The 21,862-nt window shown below is 38.7% G+C and overlaps 1 protein-coding gene across 2 annotated transcripts in view; it reads left to right on the top strand.

Moving 5' to 3' along the window:
* Nucleotides 1–134: 134 nt before the first annotated feature.
* Nucleotides 135–21,862, top strand: part of LOC103138937 (phosphatase and actin regulator 3-like) — a 36,613-nt gene continuing 14,885 nt past the window's right edge. Inside the window, exon 1 of one of the 2 annotated variants that reach the window (XM_016672176.1) lies at nt 135–496. In XM_016672176.1, coding sequence (XP_016527662.1) covers nt 394–496 — 103 coding nt within the window. In that variant the 5' untranslated portion in view covers nt 135–393. The remainder of the gene's footprint in view (nt 497–21,862) is intronic. The other variant, XM_007553348.2, reaches the window with a different exon arrangement.

Here is a 21,862-nt window from a genome sequence, read left to right as displayed (position 1 = left end):
TAAGCCACCATAAACCATTCAATACAGAATTTGCATCGTCCTGGTGCTGAATATTTGATTGTGTCACTGGACAGGGATGGGCATCATCATCACCCCGTTGGTACCACCGGGGGCACATCCCCCCCTCCTCGACCCCCTTTCACATCTACACATCGTCACACACGGCCCAGACACACGCGCTCGCGCATTGCACGCACACACATCCACGCGCGGTGAATTTCAGCCCAGCCATGGCTCCCTGGTAGATGCTCAAAGCGGCTGTTGTCAGAGCGAATTAAATCTCCCCTCCTCTCCTCTGCTCTGCTCCGCTTGCTGGTTTTCCTCCTGACCTCGCTTGCCTCCGCTCGGGTTTTTCAATATTTTATTCAGGATTCCTGCGCTGTCTTCTTCTACATGGCTACATCAGATGGACTAGACGGCTGTCTGCAGCGAGGCAGATCTCAAAGTGACCCGAACATACTCACGGAACCGGGCATCGATTTGTCTCAAGGCACAGGTAGGGTGAACACGGCATTTACGATGATTATTATTTATTATTATTATTTTAGCATTTATTTTGTGTTCATTTATTATATTGCAGAAATATTTATTGTTTTTTTTTAGCGATGGTAAAAATGCTCTAACGCCCGCTGGGATGTCAGAACAGCCAGGACAATTAGCGCATATGCTTCCAACGCTGGATGTCGAATATTGACTGTAACAGTGAATCGTGGCGCTGCAAATTGAAAATTAATGTGGCATATCAGCGTCTGTGAACGGCTGCTATGCCTGGTCACATTATTATAAAGACGCCTGTAGCTCTTATAGCGCTGACGTGGATTCAAGTAGTGGGCTATTGAGGGTATTTAATATTATATCGACGTGAGGAGATTTCACTTATTTGCGGATTTTTTTCATTTATTTATTTATTTTTGGCTGCAATCAGCCTGTCTGGATAGGGCATTTTGGGAGCATCACACAATCGGCATGCATGTGCGGTCCATGATGCCAGGCTAAGCATATTTGTTGTCTTATCTCAGCCTGTGCTGCTTGCCCCGTGTTATGGGGGGTAAGCATGGGTCTTGGCTTTAGGCTTTAATGCAGTTTAAACCGGCACATGCTCATCTCTGCATATTGACAGCACTGACAACCCCACCCCCCTTCTCCTACTTCCCTTTTACTGAACTGATGACTGGTCAATGCCAGGCTGCCCCACGTGATGCAGGCTATAGGTGGAGATACCCCCTCCACTCCCCCTTCCCTTCCGGGCTTTAATTTTAAAGAAAATATCAGGTGCTGCTTTCAGTGTGCGGAGTCCTTGTTTGTTTCCCCCGGGGCCTGTTTGTCATCCTCTTGAATGTGGTATACGGCTAATGAAATGATCTTTCATTAATAACAGATAACGAGTGGTGCCTCTGCACTCCTGCTGCAGATAATGTGCTTCCTCTATCAGCTTCCCATTCTTAATTCGTCCATCTAACTCCTCCGAAAATGCATGGATTGATTTTTACGTAAGCACGAGGCTATTTATGGTCAATTCATGTGGGCTTGGAAAGGGCTTGTTGTTTCCTCCCACACGTGGTGAGTTTTACGCACACGAAGAATGCTTGAGTGGATGATTCAGAAAAAAAAAAAAAAGGGAAAAACAGCTATGCCTTTTCACCTTTCAGCTCATTTCTAACGAAGGCCACTCGATTGCACCTGCCTGCACTCATCAGCTGGCCCAAGTACATTTTCAACGGACCCCCGGCTGAATACGGCCCTCCCAAGGATGGTTTTAATTCACACTTATGTGAATGTGGTGATGTCACAGCGGGTCTTTGACACACCTGAATAAACAACACAGTGGCTCGGCAGATCCGCCATGCAAGTGACGAGAGCCGTGCAGTGAGATCAGCCTCCGTAGACGGCAGTGTGTGCAAATGCAGGTTTTTGCGATGAAAATAAGAGCAGAATGACTATACCGTTGTGACAGCAGAGTACAGTGTCATCGTCTGATGACCTGAAGCACTCACAACATGACCCAGCTCTCCTCTGTGTAAGATCATCACTGCACCAATGTCTGGGGCACCAGTCTTTGCCAAAGTAATCCTTTGGCAAAGACTGCACTTTTCTCCTTTTACAGTGCCTCACGCAGCTGCAGAGGAGAGGCTGACACCGTATTCATCCCCTGACTCAACACTGACGAGAAGAGTCAATAGAGACAAGTAACAGCTGAGCGTCCCACAGAATCGGAACAATGTTGTCTTAGAAATAGTGATAACAGGAGACTCCCACTGAGTAGTCTCCAATAGTCCAGTCCTACTTTTTTTTTTGTATTACTTACTGAGAATGCCTTTTTTTTTTAAGTTCAGTGTGTTTGTATGCTCACCAGCCACTTGTTCAATTGCTTGATAACACTAATGCCAAGTTTGGCCAATCTCGTACCAGGAAGTCGGTGCGGTCAGACACGCTGACGTGATGAAGACAACTTGCTGAAAATGAAGCCAAGAATCAGAATAGTGGAGAAAGGAGATAAAAAAAGAGGATAGTGAGATCTCAGGTTTACAGAGAGCGGCTTGAGAAAGAGAAAATATCCAGCAAGAATGGCCAGACGGCTTTGAGACGAAGCAACAATAATTAAAACAAGGTATGCAGGGTAACAACTCTAAACATTAACCTCGAAGCAGATGGGCTGCAGAAGATCACATCGGGTGGCTCTTCTGTCAGTTAGGAACAGGAAACAAAGGCTCAACAGAATCGGCTAATAATAGATGCTGCTGGTCCAAAAACTCAACTTCACTCATTCAACTTCAACACTCAGATGCTAGGGTTAGATTCAACATGAAAGTGTGGATTCATCTTGTATCATTCCACTGGTTTACACTTTGGGTCCTTTAGAAGCAATTGAGGATCATTCCAGTGGCCCAGCTTCCCTGATTGTTGTTGTGGATCGTGCCAGTCCATTTATAACTGCACACAGCCACCTTCTAATGTCAACTACCAGCAATACACAGTCACCATATCAAGAAGCTCCGATCATCTCAAACTGGTTTGTTGATCATGACGATGAGTTCCCTGTATTCCTGCGAATGTTACCTTGTCAATATTGACCAACATCTCTTGGGAGTGTTTCTGTAACTTTGCTTAATCTATTCTAAGGAGAATTCAGGCTGTTCTGAGTACAAAGTCAGTCCAACCTGGTACTGATATGACGTTCCCAATAAAGTGGCCAGTGAGCGTATGTTGAAAAGAAAAGTTTTTCAGTGAACCACACAGAAAAACAAACAGGTCAAATTCAGATTTCACATTGCTCATTTTGAGACATCCTCATTTAACTTTCTGTCAATGTAAGTGTTGCACTGTAACAAATTGTTTAGTCAGTTCATTTCGACGAACACCTATCGGATTCACCTGCTAATAAAATGTCACTTTCGCTCGAAGATCCACTTAGTCATTCCAGAGTGAGGAGGGAGTAATGGGGTGGAGAGGACACCTTGAAGTTTTGTAGTCAGAAAATCTGTCCTGGGACGATGGATGGTTTCTTTCTGTTATTTTTTATTCAGTGAAATAACAGAAAGCTGATCCTAGCTAGATTTAAAAAAAAAATGAAAGAAAGAGCTTAAAGAAAGGACAGTCCCAGAGATATCAACTCTAATTTCAAATAAAGACAAAGTCGAATTTTGATTAATATCACTTACCATTTCATTATTATGCAGTTTCTGTAATAATAGTCAAGTTTTTAATTATGGTTTCGTACTTAGTGTTACTTTTATTTGTGTAACTGTGAACCTAAGCCTGTTAATAAAGTTTGATAATGACAATGATGATGATCATGATGAATTATGCTAGAGGGAAAGTACATTTTGTAAATCACTGGGTTTCTAAAAGTCTTTTAGTCTGAAAAGGTAATGTTATGTATGAGGAGTTTCTTATTATTCCATTTATTTCATGGAAGCATGAGATAAATTGAGTTTTCGGATTTTATTATTTAAAGATTGAAATCAGTATTTCACACACTGATACAAAAACAACAGCCAGTTCATAGCTTCTTGGGTCTTTCAGCTGTTTATTTTGAAACTTACAAAATGAAAGCTCATGCATCACAAACAGTGACTGAATGTGTTTTGCACAAGATATTCAAGATTTATTAAAGATGTCTGATTTTAGATTTTCTAAATATTTCATACTCAAATATTCAGAGTTTTCAAAGGCATTAAAAAAAACCCTGTAAAATTTAAATCTGGAAATTTTGAAATGGAAAAAACATTTTTGAAAACAGTTTTTTTTTCTTCAGAGAAGAAAATGAGGAAATCTTAAAAAAAAAAAATGCATCATACTAATTAAGAGTTGGGCACTTTCCACCCAAATTCAAGACCCACTGATGATCAGCATGTTTTAGGCTTCATCTTCGTCCACTGGTCAAATTGAAACCAAAACAATCCTCATAGTCCTGACGTCAGAAGAATTTTGGGAAACTGCAGGTGCAACACGAGCATCTGCGAAAATTAGACGGAATCAAACCTTTTGAACGGTGGATGTTCTTACTTGTATGCACAGGTCCCTCTTTGTGGTCGTATCCATTCCGCCCACTGTAAGTGCTGAATAATTCAGTTCTGGTTTGATGAGTCTATCATGCCTTTTCTGTTCCAGCCTTAGATGCTTTAATCTAAGATTGTCCTTGTGCCAAAAATGCATCGAAACAGATCCTTTCAGCGTTATCACTAAAAGTCTCATAAGCTTGCGTCTGCCTTTTGTACAGACAATGCATATGTAATGCACAACAATCAAGTTCAAGTTTGACCACTGTGAGCATTTTGCATTTTGAACTAAGAATCGTCGGTCTTGACTCCTTTAAGGATTCAAATGGACAGAGCAAATGGATCATTTTTATTTGTATTGGCCAACTGCTAGTGCCAACTTTAAATTGATGCATGTCACCCGTATCCAAACTCACTTCTGCTTATGAAGGTTGACTTTGCCTCACCTCAGATTAGAGCTTTTTCTTATTCACAATCCCTCTGTTCCAGTCAGACATTGATGAGTAAATGTGAGAAATTATGAGTCAGCCTTATGTAACATTCTCCCTGTTTAGCTTTCTAAAATGTACAATATGGATGTATGCAAAATAGGATTAGTGACACAAGAATGCCTTACATAAGTAGTCATTTAAAACTCAGTTTTGGATTATCTTAATGTGTTAGTTTGGGTTTAAAATATTATAATAGGGCTTTGTTCAGTCTCATTGCAGTATGTGAACTAAACAACTAAACGCTTTGCTTTACAGTAGATTATCTTTTCTTTAACACCGAGGATCAGCCACGTCAGTCGAGGTGCCTCGCTGAAGACGTGGAGCTGAACAAAGAAAAAGGAAAAGTTATTTAATCAAAAATTGTAACTTTAACCTGATAGTTCTGCCATGCAGAAGAAAAAACATCTTGTCTATCCTGTCATGATGCAGTAAAGTACCTTTAATGATGCTGAAGGGGCAGATAAAGAAAAATAGGAATTAGATCAGTAAGTGGTCTTCTCTGTGGTTTTGAAAAAGGAGATAAAGTTTTATCCTTAGCCGAAGAAAAACTTTTTCAAAATAAAAAAAAGTCAAGGTCCATCTACTAGCAACACTTAATTTTACCTGGTACTTATATTAAAGCATTCAGAGAGAAAACATTTTATTTCATTTTAACCTTAGTAGAGAGCATTATACAGATATTTCTTTGTCATACTTATAACCTTTCTTAAAAGTATATGAACTCCTTTTGAACTCTCTAGTGTTTTTAAGCATAACAACAATATGTATTATACTTTTTTCTTCGTAATTTATGTGAAAGTCTAATATAAAGTAGCACATGAGTGTTACGAAAAAGAAAAAAAAATGATTCATGGTTATGAAGCGTTTAATGAAACATCAGAAAAGCACATTTATATTTGGCCCTCTTTACTCTGATACCCATTAGCTAAGATCCAGCAAAACCAAATGAACTTCAGAAGTAATTTTGATTCGTTTGATTCCTCTAGTGTGTGATTTAACAAACTCTAAGGATGATCTGTGAAGGCATCAGAAGCCTGTTAGAGAACATTATGATCACCAAGCAACCAAGGAGAAAGTTTAGGATAATCCAGACCTAAATTCAACATTTACAAACTGAAAACACTTACTCAAGCTGCACACAAGTTTTGATTAAAAGTATACGCATATCTGAATGTGTCTAAAGTCTAATTAAGACTTTAGTGCTAAGTGTCAAAGCTGTAATCCAGGATGGAGTCATGACTTCCTAATCATGGTCAGCTTTGAGGAAAATGGGACTTATCAGTCAAGACCACTTGGTACAAGTAGTCACTGGTGAACTGTTCAATCTCCCGTCCATGAAGAGAAGAAAAACAATCAACCATGCAGAGTCTCAGAGTAGCATCTTGGTGTCCAAGGAGCATTTAAAGAAATGCACACTCACCCAAAGCCAAGTTGTAATAGTCGAGCTAAATGGAATATTCTCCTGTGCTGGTTTTGTGTTAACTTATGGGAAAGTGATTTCAAGTATTCATTATATTTTACCTTTGGGAAAGTTATGGGGAAAATCAGCATTCAGAATTATGGCAGAGATTAAGAAAATCTCAGAAATACAAAAGTTCACTTTTCATAAGAAAGAATGATGCTTTAACAGATATGTTTGGTTAACAAATCTCCAACAACAACAAAAAACCTGAAACTTAATCATTTAGTAGTTTTCTTCTCTTTGGAAAAGGTTAAAGAAAATTGTTCAACACTATTTCTGCTGTGACTCATATAGTGGGAGTGATAATCTTGACATTTCAGTGAAACTTACTGAAGTAGATGACAATATATTATTTAACATTGTTATTCAGTCTTCGAAAAGGCATTTTTACTTGGATTACTTTGTCTACAAATTCATAAAAATGAGTATGATTTGGATTTGGGTTTTTCTCTGAACCTTTTTCTAATGTTGGTTTCGTGATATCATTAATAAATGTTGTAGTGATCTTTAGAAACGTGTTTAAATCCTGTTATGTCCTGTTTAGCAGTAAAGTCTTCTACTGTTAGACTAGAGCAGCTAAGTTCTCTTTCTGTTGTTCTGACAGTTTGCAGTGTTGGATTTACAGTTAAAAGCAAGAATAAAAATATGTTAGATTCTGTTTCCTGCCCATTCCTGATAGATTCACACAGTAAATTAGAGGAAAGCATCAATTTCACATCTTCGGACTTCAGCTCTAACTCTGCACACTTGCAGCACAGCCTCACAAGTTACTGTCGTTTGACCATTTCTTATGTTCGTAAACACTAAATTCTTGTGTTTATAACTAAAAAGCCTCAAACTTATTAGCTGATTGATTCTGTTCTGTTGAAATTAGGCCAATGGAACAGCAGTAATTCCTCCTAGTCAAAAAAAACCAAAAAAAACTTCTCTTCATCCTGGGGTGACTGAAGATAAGACGCCGCTTTGCGCTGTGTTGTGTGTGGATTCCCTCGCTGTCCTCCTGTTGCCCGTGAAAACGGAACAGAAAAATGACAACAGCCGACGTCCCGCATCGCGCTGCGGATGCGAGAGCAGATTAGGCTTTTGACGAGCCATGTGCTGCTAAGGCTGTTGTTTGCATGCCCACACCTGTGAGTCTATGTGATTTTCTGGCTTGCGAATCCATCTCCAGAAGAAAATGGCAATCTTGTGCAGACTGAGAAATTGAAAGAAAAAAAAAAAAACGCACAAATTAACACTCAGAATGTGCTAGACGATAACAGGCAGAGAGCAAAACAGAAAGCACTGGCTTGATGCACAAAGACCTTAGCAGCCTGGAACACCTGGGAGATATCCTGGTGTAAAAGCAGCATGAAATGCAGCTATTTATCCTCTGAAGGCTGAGGTTAAATGAAGTTTAAGGAGTTGCAAGCCAGATGATGTGAAGGGTAAACTCCCCCTGACGTCTTCGGATCAGCGGGGGCATGTTTTGCAGAAAGGCAGGAGAAAAGGACAGAGGACTGAATGAGCGAAATGAAGGAGAGAAGGAAATGAGAAGGTGGCAGCTTTTTTTTTTCTTTTTCTTTTTTTGAAGGAAAGCCAAGATCTTATCCTAATTGCAAGCTAGCTGCAGCGAGATGATGGATCGTCTATAGGAGAACAGGAACAAAGATGCAGTGGATGTGTGTTTCTCGCGTCCTTTAAGACTGCAGGAGATTCAGGACCAGGATGAATAAAAATATTAAAGGATGTTAATAAAGGCTTAGGATGCAGTTAAACAGTCGGAATATTTTTCATTAGTTATTTTCTATTCTTTCAAGCTACTATATACCCCTTAATTTTTTTTTTTTTCAGAATAGTGCCAAGCACAATTATAGTCTAATATTTGTAGGTATGTCACATAACATTGCAATTAGCTCCAAGACATTAATAAACAAGAAAACAAACATGGAGAGACTTGTTGTTTGTTAGTTGATTAGATTTAGTTAGGTTTTACTCTTCAGTATATTTAGGCAAGACTGAATAAAGACACAATATCTTGACAAGAACTCCTGAAAAATATTTTAGTAGAAAATGAAACTTAAAGACGTTAAAAGTGCCAAAAGATAAGACGTATTTTCTGCAAATGCTAACTTTTTCTTGCTGTTAAATTCAAGTTTTGATCAGCACCGTTATCACGTCGGCTATTTGTTCCATTAAAAGCCTGAAGATGTTTGCAAAGTAAAAAAAAATAAAATAAAAAATAACAGTTTAAAAAGCACAACAGAGAAGTGTGAATGAAGCGCTGCACAGATTCAGTATAAAATTCAATAAAATAATAAATGAGGTAAAACGGAAGCCAATAACACTGAAAACTGTCACAGACAACCATAAAATTGCAGTGATAGTAAATTAACAGCTGAATATATTGTTCAAGAATGAAAACAATATGTCCATACTATTTTTTCTTGCTTTTTTTTTTTTTTATAATTCTGCCTGACGATAACAGTAAAAATAAATAAATAACGTATTGTAAAAGGTGTGGATATGCTAGATCAGTAGTGTAAAATATTGCTAAACAATTTGCTTTTATTTAGTTTTTGCTACCAAACAGGTATGTGATACATTTTTGTTCCTCTTTCATCACATGCTCCCATCTTGATATCATAGTTTGTTCTCCTCATTTCACAGAGGTGCATCCATATGCAAACGCTGGATGTCCACAGTTGAATCTGATGTGGCTATTTTAGGCTGTTCAGTGATTGTCTGTATCTAGCTGGGAAGCTTGTTGTTAAAAATGTGACTTTGTTTAAGTCACCTCCTGTGCAAATTTAGCCTTAGCAAAGTTGTTGGAAATCTTGTTTGATCAACGCCGTTTCTTTTAGTCACTTTTTAGTAAAATTTTCTCTGTTGGGACATTTCCTACTGATGCTGTTAGGATTGTCTCTGAATAATGAATCAGAAAGTCTTGATTTAGACTCCTGGAGGTGATGGTGATGTGCTGAGTTGCAAAATAATAATAATAATTTTAAAAAAAACAATCTTTGAAAATGAGGTTAACAGCACTGTAATCTTGCCACAGTAAACAACGTCCTCAAAATAGATACCTGCTGGTTCCTCCTACCAAAAATATGACGTATTGCAGCATCACACCTCTTCAAAGCCTCAGCTTGTTTCTCTCCTTCTAAATCAGCCACACTGAGTCAAAGAAAACATGAGGCCAGAGGAAATTACCCTGCCTCAGCAAAGCTGAACATTTTTGTCTAGAACTCCCCCCACCCCCAAAAAAATAAAAAATAAAAAAATAGAAGACAGACACCAAGGAGGGAAGGAAACTAAAAACGAACGGGGTGAACTAAACGCAGCATATGTAGGGGCTGTCCTCGTGACTGAGTGTGTTGTCAGAGAGATGAGGAGACAGTGAAATGTGGTTTTAGGCCTTTGTGTTTATGTTTAATAGCCACTTACAGTGCAGTGTTACTGAGGAGTTCTCTCAGGGCCTCTCCGGAGCAAGAAAATGAAATACATAATGTACCCCGATCAAATAACGGCACAAGAAGGAATAGAGTCATAAAATGAAATGAATTCAGACTTTTCATTGAAATGTTCCACTGACCGTGTCTGAGTCGTGAAGATAAACGAGAGAGGGAAGGATGGAGAGACTTTGGCTGCGTTCCCTTTTTGCTACAGTCTGTCTCTCTGGCATCTCACTAACTTCCTAGAAGACGTTTAGACGGCTCTCAGAAGTTACAGTGTTTAAGGCCACTTCTGATCAGACAGGCCTTAGAATCGACGCAGACAGACTCACACTTAGAAAACACAAATGCTCATCATAATAGTAAATAATTTAACATAATAAAATCTTCACATCAGATATTAAAAAAAAGGATTTGATCACGCCTCCTCAGCTAATGCTGCTTTGAATACACGACGCACTGTACGCCGCAGAGGTGGAACCTTTTTTAACTTCAGCTTTACAGACCTCTGTGACTTTCACAATGATGCGACGTGTAAAGAAGATGCACAACATTCAACCGACACACAGAAAAAAACTGTAATATCCATCCTTTTGCTGTGCCTGGTGAAACAGAGTCTGTCTCCAGGCACCATTAAGAACAATTATAAAACTGAAACAAAAAACGATTTTTGTTTTCAAACTATTTAGTTGTAATAATTATTCAGAAAGAAAACAACAATCCAATGTTAAAAAATAGCTTATGACTCAGTGAGCCTTCATTTAAAGCAATTTAGGTGAAATACATATTGTTTTGTAAAGGTGTGTAAGCAGCCAAAACATAATATATGATGAATATCTATAAAAATCTAACATTTGAGTTAAGTACATTTATTTTAGGAGCTGAATATTAAGAAATAATTATAATGCAGTCCCACATTTTTTTGAATGCCTAAATATGCCCAATATATAATAATTGTAATGAAATCTATTTTTTAGTGACACTTTATTGTCTTAAAGTTGATTAGAGCTTTTCGGTTTTACCATTTTCATCGTATTTCCTGTTTTTATGTACGTCAAATGTGGGAAGGTAACAGAAAGCAAATGTGCTGCCTAAAACTTCACTTTCACTGAGACGCTTCTCTATGTTTTTAATCAGTTTTAGTCTGTAAAAATCCACAGAGCAAAAGCAAGGACAGGTGTGTTTCTGATATTTCATGATATTTTGTTTAAACCGGGCTATAGTGAGTCCTAATAATCCCAAAACTTTACATTTAGTTAGCAAAAATCAGCAGCAGTAAATCTCAAGTTGAGGAGCGCTTCCTTATTGAGGGATTCCACTAAGTTGTGACATAACTTAGATTTTTTTTGTCTTAAAATGATTTTTTTTTTTTTCCCTAAAAACCATTTGCCAGAAAATGTATTCCGAAAGGTTTAAAAATGTGTCATAATTTATTCACAATTTAAATGTCTAACAGTGACTATTTTAAGATGAGAAACGTTTTTTCAGTCCCTTCTAAAAGTGAAAAACCTGACCTGGGTGTTTCAGATCCGGACTTCTGCTCTTGTTGAAATGCAATTAAGAACAAAGCTAAAACCAAGCAATATCTGAACAAACAAACAAACAAACAAACAAATATATATATATATATATATATATATATATATATATATATATATATATATATATATATATATATATATACCGTGGACAGCTCCGACGGACAGCTCCGACGGTTCTGCTGCAGCAGGCTGCAGCAGCGTGCCGAGCCGTGGTCTGTGTACTGATAAGCCTGTCCTGGATCGCAGATGCCTTGACTCATCCTGGCCCTTGATCTGCTGGGAAACAGGCCCAGTTTTTTTTTTCCCCTCTTTTTTTTGTGCATCAATGACACATTAACAAGGAAAGTACATTGTACAGATCTGGACACAAAATCCATTTAATTTAATCCACTCATATGCAGCAGCATCTATACATTCCAAAAATGCAGACCCAATTGCATTAAAAGCACTATAAAAAAAAATAAATAAATAAAAAAAATTAAAGTAAAAAAACGGCAGATAAGCCAGTTCAGAGTTGCTTATTATTTATGAGTTAGGGCCCTTTTCTAAATGTCTCAGTTAACACTGATTTATGATTTTTGCCTACTTCTGTTAAACTATTAGCTAATCTATCGTTGGTCATAGCAGTATTTCTGTGACAAATGAGCGAGGAAGAAGTCGACCAGACAAAATCTCTTCCTCTCTCTCTGTAGAGCTTTTACTACACATTTTACTTCAGGACAAGAGCTACATTTTTTTTTTATTCCAAAAAGAAGTTACAAAAAGATTCTTGATATACCGTGATTTCATTTGGTATTTGAGTGACACGATGTGAATTTCACAGAAGTTAAAAAAAAAACAAAAAAACTCAAAAAGCGTTGTATTCTCACGGCTAAACATGGCTCCATATTTGGTGGAGAAAGTCTAAATCCTTTAGGCTTCTTGGCTGCAACTCAAAGTTTCGGCTCCTTCCACAGAGTTTCAACTTGATGACTTTAGACTCGCTCTGCTGATGCGCTTTGGATCAATGTTGCGCTAATTACACATTTGTAACCTTTCAAAAAAAAAATTCTGCATGAGGAAGGCACGAGTGTGCTTTACACACACAAACAGTTGAAGTCAACACGTTTATCTGAAGGTGTAAGACTTTATGACAACAGTTATCCAAGAAATTTGTGAAACTCACCTAATGATTAGATATTATTTTCCCAGCTGTACCTCTGAAGAATGTAACGCTGATCAAAGGCTGGTGTCAATATTGCTCTTGTTAGAAGTGTAAAAACTGACAGGAGATGCTAACTACTGTTTGCAACATCACAGACTAGGTTTTTTTTGTGTGTGTGTGTGTGTGTGTGTGTATTTTATGCATGTAAGCGTCATTCAACACATTTACTAAGTTGTGAAGGACCGTCTCTCCACAGAGTAAACAGGATTATCTTTGTTATGGCTGTGTGAGAGACAAAGACAGTAAAGGCGAGGCTTGGCTCGCCTGCTTGATCTGCTCTAAACACCTTTAGTTGTCATTAGCAACATAAACTTGACATCTTTCAACATCTTTTCACCTTGCACATTTCAACCATCATTTCAAGATGCTTTAAACAAAATATGGTGTCATGTCTGTATAACAGAAATTTAGTAACTTTACTTTACTTGTTAAGAATTTTTTTTCTTTTCAAGCAGATGTTTTGACTACTTTGTTTGTGAGCCAACAATGTTGAATTTTTGAAGTCTGAACAGACAAAAAAAAAATCTTCAGACTTCCAAGGCTGAATTTAAACTTTTGTGGCTTTTTTTTTGTTGTTGTTGTTGTTGATTTTCTTTTCTGACTCAGCTCTTTGAAATGCCTGCTTCTGAATTCAGATAGATTACAGGCAGCAGTGAAGGCATTTCTAAATGTTTATTAACCTTTTCATTACAGGGTGCAGCTGCTTGTTCTAATGTATCCACACTTCTGTGACAGAAAAGACTCTGTTACTGTTTTTCCTGACCCCTGCACAGGTTTGGATAAAAACAGCTCTCCTAAAAAAAATAAAAAAATAAATAAGTAAAATAAGGCATTCTATTTTTAACTCAGCTCCAGGATTCCCTAGAGGAGCTGCAGATTTGCCCACTCTACTGTATTCCCTTGTTCTAGTACGAGTCATTGCTCAGACTTTTAAATCACATTGTTTATAATGGATCCTGCGTGGCTATGCATTTGAGGAAATCCAAATCTAAGCGGGATCCTCGCCGTGTGGGAACTCGCTTTGAAACAGCAGTGCTAACACTTGTGAATCGCTCCTTTCCCCGGTACACCTTACATTACTCTGTGCTCGTCTCCCTTTGGATCGTTCTAAGTGCTGCAGGCGAGCTGTCGGCTTCGTCACCATGTGTTGACGCTAAAAACTTCTTAGAGAACCTGCATTTCTCGGCTGTTAATTTCAGTTCTCCCCATACGCAGAGTTTACTTGATCAGGTATTTCAGACCTGAGCCGATCCCGGTGGCAAAAGAACAGCAATAAATTACACACCGCTGCTCACCCACCTGACTCTGGAGTCTAAAAGCAGCTGTCTTAATCTCCGCTCCAGTAAAAACCCCTGTGCAGAAAATAGCAGCTTCAGTTGCTTTTATGAAGCCATGGCTTCTTGCCTTTAAATCAGCTGTTATTTTTGATACACTGGCTTTTTTATTTTGTGTGTGTGTGTGTGTGTGTGTGTGTGTGTGTGTGTGTGTGTGTGTGTGTGCGTGTTGCTGTGAAATCATCTAACACGAGGCTTCCTGATGCTTTTCAGCCAGCAGCCAAACAGAGTGTCATTTTATGATTAAGCCATCCCACTAAAGAGGATTTGCAACATGCATGTCTGAAGACATAAAAGGAACTGAATGAGTCAGTATGAATCCAATCTTTTAATGTGAAAGACTTCAGAACGTTATACAGTGTGAGGGCGAAGCAGGACTTCCATTACCTGACCAGAAGGAGCTTTCCCACAGAACAGGATGAAAGTTTTACTTTTAGGAGAGCGGGTTCTTAACATTTAAGGTTGGAAATTCTCCTGGATGTCTTTACAGATCTCCCTCCTCCCCTGGCGCTTGCTGTTCGAACGAAGTTTGGACGTGTGTGGTTTTTTTTATGCTTTTTTTTCTTTCTAGGCTCTCCCTGCTGTGTGGGTTATAGGAAAACCACTTTTAGTCTGCACATTGTCAGCCCACTTGCTCAATATGTGTAAGTTAAAGATAGCATCTCTCTCTCTTATTTTTTTTGCTCAAACCGCAGGGGCATTTCAGTTTGTGTGAATCTGTCTGAGCCTCTGCTTTTCATATCGTGTGTGCTTTAGTACAAGCAGTGATGACAATTTCCATCACCGAATTGCTGAATTACTGTCAGGATAAACAAAACCTTAGTGGAAGCAGCTGATCTTGCATTGTGTGTTTTTGTTTTTGTGTTTTTCTGTTATCATGTGCAAACACATGTTTGAGACAAATACTTTAACTGAAGTTTGAATCCCTGGAAAAAAAACTAAAAAGCTTAGGAATTGATTTCTGGATTAATTGGACTATTTTAGGAACCGGGATGTAGGTCATGTTATGGACTTACATTAAGGAGACCTAAGCCATTGATGTGGTGGTCACAGGTTGGATTCCTCGATTCCCTGACCTGATGAACTTTGCCACGTTTCCCCCCACTTTGCTGTCTACTCTCAAATAAAGTCTGCCTGAGCTAAAAAAAAAAAAAATCAGTTATATGAAGTAAACTAAATGATTTGAGTAGGACTGACTTAAATGTGTCCAATTAAATTTACTTAATACGTTAAGTTAGATAAACTTACCTCTCCATAGCGTATAATCATTTCCATGTGGTATTATTTTAAACTGCGTGAACCATGTTTAAAATAACAGAATCACCCCTTTTATTTGACTGAAGCTTATCTTTGTCAGATTTGGTAACCTGTACAGTTTAGAATTTTTTAAAGAGAGCATTCTACAAAATTGGCACCTTTTTATTCTTTTTAAAAATTATTATTATTATTATTATTATTATTATTATTATTATTATTATTATTTACACTTTATTACATTACAACCACAAACTTAAACATGAGACTCACAGAAACATGGTCTACATAGAATCCCAGTCAAACAGGTTGTAGCGTGAACCTGCAAAGCGACAATGTTTTTAAAATAAGCTACCTGTTGCTGCTGTACTCGTGTGTCCGTCCATCAGAGCTTGTGACAATCCGGACAGAGACACGCGGCCTTTCATCACAACATGAAGCTCCTGTAGCCCTTCTAGACGATGCAGCAGAAAAGCCACCGACTGAAGCCCGTTCTCAACACCAGCATATGGTAATAAACAAGAGCCTCGGGCATTTCCTATTGGCTGACGGCCTGGCCAGCATCATTTCTCTCCCTTGTTGCCAGCAGCCCACATGCTGGTCTTTTGCACTTTGCCTGTGATCACTTTGATGATTTGGAGGCTTGACCTTTTGCAGACTTATGTAGCCTTACTCAATGATACTCGGGCTCCCTCAACAATTAGTTCAACTCACAGACTTGGGGGAAAAAAAAAAGTACTCCACAGTTCAGTGAGGATTGAACTTTCCCAACTAATTTGCCTTATTTTTAGATTCTTGGTCAGGGTGCAGCGTCTTTGTTAGGGTTAATTAAGCTCAATATTGGCTGACAGATTTTCTCCTCGTGTGAACAGGAAGTTACTCAGTCTAGAGCCAGGAGTTGAACCTGAGTTGACGGGATGTAGTTTCAAAATGTTTTTATAATCATATTTTTAATAATTGAATTCAAATTTAAAAAATACACAAAGGAGTGAACCATAGAAAGTCCTTTAAGTGTCTTTGTTTGTAATGTTTTCTTTTCTTCTGTTTCAAAGGAAAGTAGCATATGGAGGCAAAATGGCTTAAAATGTGAAAAAATTACTGAGATGTAAATATGCATATGATCAATTAAGATATAGAACAAGATAATTACGTGCTAGAGTTAGGAAGACAACTACTTTGTCTTCCTAATGAAGTCCACCAATTTGAGAAAAAAAATGCAAATAGACAAAAATGGGAAAAGAGAAAAAAAAAACAGAACATGACCTTCCTGTCTTCAGGAGTGATTATTTTCTCCTACCTAATTAATTTATGGCTGGAGACTTGTACGTAATGCATTCAGTATTCTCTAAAGCAGAAAAGGTCTTTTCTCATTAGTAACTTTATAATTCATGTATTGCTGAAGGTCAGTGTGAATACTGGTGAATGAATATTCTATATCCGGATTCTTTGCTTGCAAAGACTTTTAGTTATTTCGCATATTTTAGCTTTCATTTCAATCATTTCCATAAAAGAGTGCACTTTTCCTTTTCAGGGGCTGAATAGGGTCATTTTGTGAAGATCTTTTTTTTTTTTTTTTTTTTTAATATGTCACCCTTGAAATGGCCATTTATCGATCTCTGGTCCTCTTTCTCATTTGGTCTCATTTCTTGCTATCGTAACTCGCTCCAGCCCTGCGAGCTCTTAGCTGCGTGCCCCGACTGTGGCCGGGCCCCCGAGGCTCCGGGGCCACAGACAGATGGCACCACAGTTGCAAAGCCGGGGGGGTAAAGCGAAGAGGTTAGCTGGCGTGGCGGAAAGCAGCGAGGTGCTCCATTCAAGGACATGTTTTCGGTGCCTTAGCGGAGGGACGAGGGCGAGAAACTGAGGCTTTTAAGGGTCTTTAGGGATATCAAGGAAAAGTCTGGTGGTATTTATAGCTGCGTGTTGTGACCATGGAAGCACAGATGCAGTTCAATGAAGTGTAGTTTGCGTAGTCGACGGCGATGTCAAGGTGCCAACAGAAAGCTAGCAGCTCAGTGCATCTCGGATTATAAAGCAACTAGCAGTGCATGATGGGAAAAAGAAAAGATTGACATTTTAATACCTAAATACCTAGACTGATTGTAATTTTATTTATAACTAAGTTTTGTTGTATTAGTTTGCTAATGTAGCTCCATTCCTAAAGAAATGAGTCAGGAAGTAAGTGTAGTTTGGTAGACTCTCTCCCAGACAGTTGGCCTGTCTGCACCCATCCACAACAGATTGTACTGCAGGACTGATTAAATTTTCAAAAGGCCTATTTTTTTTTTTCATTCCACACAAATGTCACAGAAAAGGCAGTGAATACAAAAACATCTACAAAGTTTTGTGAAAATGAAACGTATTTGAAACATGAAGAAACGCAGCAAGGGAAATCGTTTTCATCTATTTAATGTGATACATATCCTGTGCAGTTCTATTAAAAACAAGATGTGAAAGGGAGAAAATATTTAAACTCGTACTTTCTTTGCCTAAACCATTTCTTTTTTTACATCAATAATAATAATAATAATAATAATAATAATAATAATAATAATAATAATAACTGATTATCTCTAAATAAAGTTTAGCTCTTCACATTTGATTATTGGCACTCTTTAGTTAAAGCAGTAGTTTACTGAGAGATTACAAAGGATCGAAAAGATCTTATTGTACAAATGTGTTAGTCAGCAGAAGAAGAGAAACTAGGCATTTCTTTGTTATTGATGACAAAAGAAGATAGCAACCGGTCAGATAGTTTACCAGAAGCTGCTTTCTAACCAGTAGCTTTTGGTTAGAGAGCAAAGTCATTCATTTTTCCATTTTTCCAGTTGCCTAACCCAAATCACAGTTGTTGTAAAGTTTTGACTAAGGTGATAGTCCATTTAAAAGGGTATTTTTACTTTCTACAGCAAGATCAGAAGGCATCTTAAAGTAAATCTAAGCATCAAGGAAGTATGAATTTTGTAGTTGTCAATGCCGACGCCACTGAGAACTCGGGCGTTGTCGGGGCTGCAGGTGGCTGAAACTCCACCTTTCAGCCACATTAAAACCATCTTGTCAACATCTTCTTCACATTAAAACAAAAACACACCCAATATCCAACAACTATTTATGGATTTTTTTTTCTTTTTTTGATGAGAAGATGGCTTGGATACGATGTTGTAGTCGCGTTTGGTCTCATGGTTTAACAATAATAGCTCTAGTTTTTCTGTGTATGTTACAGTCATAAGGTTGCGGTGGGCGTTAGCTAGCTCCACCTTCACCACAGAGGTTGAGAGAAGCATCTGGCGCATTAGTTGGTCGATGCCCCACTTAATTGGTGTGGATGGAAAACCCATTCAAACCACGGCGGGTGTTATGAGGGGTGTGTTGAAGGTGTTGAAATGGTGGCCCCTCTCCAGTACAGGTAGTTTTTAACGTAATGTCTTTAAGTTAACCCTGCAAAACATGGAAAAACATAGAATTTTTCTTTGTTGTCATTGAATTAAAATTTTTGGTTAAAAAATAAAAAAAATAATTTAGCATAAAATAAAGTTTCCAGGCTTTATTTCATGTTATGATAAAATTCATACTATGAATTTTGTGGTAAGCCAAAAAATAAAAAAAAAATAAAAAAAAATTGTTTACCACATATAAGCTGTTTGCCAACTACATTGATGATCTTCTTGTTTTTGATGTACTAAAAAAATAAAATGTATTTACAACTTTTTGCTGGCTTGCTAATTGTTTTCTGTTTGGGTTTGAAGCAGCTGTCTTCAACTGGGTTTGATTAAGATGCCAAAGAAAGCATTTAAATTCTTAGGCGAATTTAGCAAAAGGAAAAAATCTGGCTTTGTACGTTTTAACTGATGTAAGTTTGCAAACATGGACGTGCAATAGCCCCGTACCACAATGCTGAATCAGAAGAAAACTTTAGAACTGTGTTGTTTAATGATTTGTGGGATAAAAATAAATATTTAAATACTCAAACACAAAATTCCATTGAGTTTTAAGGGGAATATATGTTCAACAGAAAGTTGAAGAAAGCAACAAGCTCCAAGCGCAGTTTGCCCTTGTATCCAGCTCCCTTACACTGATACCCATAAATATTATAAAGTGCAAATAACAGCTTTTAGACTTAGCCATTTAGTAAACTCCTCTGTGTATAATTTAAACCTACTATAAATGCAATTTGTCTCCTGAAGGCTAAAAGCAATTATGAAAACTATGACTCATTTTCCTTTCAATCGCCATCAAAAGAAAGAAAAAAAAAACACTCATCAAAAAATGCTGCAATCATGTCATAAATTCAGTGTGAGATCTGAGAATTCACTTTATTTTTTAGTTTTTCCCTTCGGTTCATTTCCGTCCCGGAAAACTGAATGGGTTGCGTTATTATGAGGAAAAAATAAATAAATCTGCAAAGGAGTAAGATAAAGTTGAATGGATTTAAAACCTTCATTCATAGTGGTGTTTTCTTTTTTAATACCCCCCAGAAAAACACACTCATCAGATCAGTGTGTCAGGTGATCCAACTTGCCTCATTTAACCTCAGATCGGAAGCTGTGCCTCTGATGTTATCCTTCCACTCTGTGTGTTTTACTTTCATTACTAAATCTGAAAAGGTCATAATATTCTCCAAACCCAGTTTAATTTTTGGAGACTTTTTTTTTTGCTGCAATGGTTATATCACCAGAGAACAGCAGGTGGGATTATTGGCTCTCCGTCATTCATTTTTTTGTAGGTTATATTTAATTTTTTTTTTTTTTTTTTTTTTAGAATTTCCCAGGCAAGGGATTTCACTTGGTTCACTCTGTCTTTTGTGTATGGAAGGTGGGGGGGATGTGCTTGGAGTGTATATGTGGGAGATATCTGATGGTCCTGAATGTGCTGACAGGGCGGCGAAACAGGGTGTGGTTCTTGGAAGAGCACTAACTGGTGCAGTTATTAATATTTCCCTACCCATCCCACCCCTCCCCAGACACCCCCAAATCATATAATCATAGTTCCTACATTATCCCCCCCTCTTTTTTTTTTTTTTTTATTTTTATTGGGTTTAACTGTGAAGATTTTGTTGCTTCCTAAAGTATTCTCTAAATTAAATCATGCTTTTCATAATCACTCAAATTTTTCGTAGCATGCAAAGATGCCAGCCCTCTATTTGCAATAACAATCTGCACACATGCGTGTGCGTGACACATGGATTTAATAAATCCTATTTGCACTATGGCATATTAATTAGAGCGGCGCATCGTCTCCACATGGCACGGCGTCCATTCATGCCCGCCCGGCACATTTTTTGATGCAGCTTGCCGTTGTTTGTTTTCACCTGACTCCGCTGTCGTTTTTTTTTTTTTTTTTTTTTTTTTTTTTTCAAAATAAACACACCTTCTATGAAAACCAAAGTTGCTTGAGAGACATTATAAATAGCTGCTTTGTGATTGGTCGAAAACAACGTCCTCTGGCAAAGCTCTTCCGTATAGCAACAGCCCCCTCCCTCTCTCTTCTTCTTCTCCCCTCTTTTCGCTGGAATCTCCCTTTGCATCCCCCCCTCATCCCACCACCACCTTCAAAAGATATAGGCAGACCTCTGTGTGCCTCACCTACCCACAATGCACTGGGTGCTGCCATTGGCTTCAGATGAGGTGTATGTGTGTTTGTTTGGGGGGGTGGGGTGGTCTTCTTTTTCCTTCCTCACCTCTTCATTCTGCTGTAAGCTCCAACTCAACTCAGTCACCCCGCCTCCCCCCTTCCCTCTCTCCTCCTCCTTACACCCCTCTCTGTCTCACTGCTGCGGCAGCATCTGGATGTAGTCGCCATGGCAACAGCAGCAGGCCAGACCCCACCTCCTTCTTATGTCTCTCTGCACACTGACATACACACAGACACAGACACACACACACACTCTCTCTTTATACGCAGACGCAGCGCCTCTTCCTCTCCTGCCCCCCTCCCTCTCTCCTTCCTTAAACCCCCACCCCCTCCGCCTTCAAGCTTGACCTGGATTCAGTGCGCCGCCGCTGCGTTTGCCACAGTGATGATGGCAGTGACGCAGTAGCATGGTCGGTCCACTGATCTGCTTTTAGTGGCATAATGGTTGTCCGCTCCCCCTCCCCTCCTTCCCAAACAAAACATATTAAATGGCCCTCTTTTATCTGTTCTCCTTTCTTGCACTTTCCACTATTTTTTTTATTTAAACCACTCCCATTTTTTTTCCTTTCTCCTCCATTCCTTTGCCTACCATGTGCTTAAAAGAAAGAGGCGATCCTCCCTCCTCCATCGCTCTGCATGCTCCCCATCCTTCCACCCTGATCCTACCCTTCTACTCCTGATTGTTTGAACAAAGATACATGCTTCATAAAGGCATGCTTCATTATGTGTGTGTGTGTGTATATATATATCCCCCCCTCCCCCTGTTGTGTCACATTGACGTATGCGGCTCTTTAAGGCATGGTATTTAATGTGCGTTTCCGTTTTCTTGGCTCTCTTAGAAGCCGGCAGCCCTGGCGGCGATGTGCGCACGCAGATTTCCAGGCCCACACTTTCCCTAACATGAGTCACAGCCGTCATTCATTCAAATGCACGTTTCCTGTAGACCAGTGGTTCCCAAACTTTTTCTTCTGCGCCCCCCCAGTGGTTTCCAAACATTTTCTGCGCCCCCCCA

This window comes from Poecilia formosa, unplaced genomic scaffold (assembly GCF_000485575.1).
Source record: "Poecilia formosa unplaced genomic scaffold, Poecilia_formosa-5.1.2 Scaffold56, whole genome shotgun sequence".
Classification (NCBI taxonomy): domain Eukaryota; kingdom Metazoa; phylum Chordata; class Actinopteri; order Cyprinodontiformes; family Poeciliidae; genus Poecilia; species Poecilia formosa.
The sequence above is the reverse complement of the archived record's forward strand: the minus strand, read 5'-3'. Positions and strand labels throughout refer to the sequence as shown.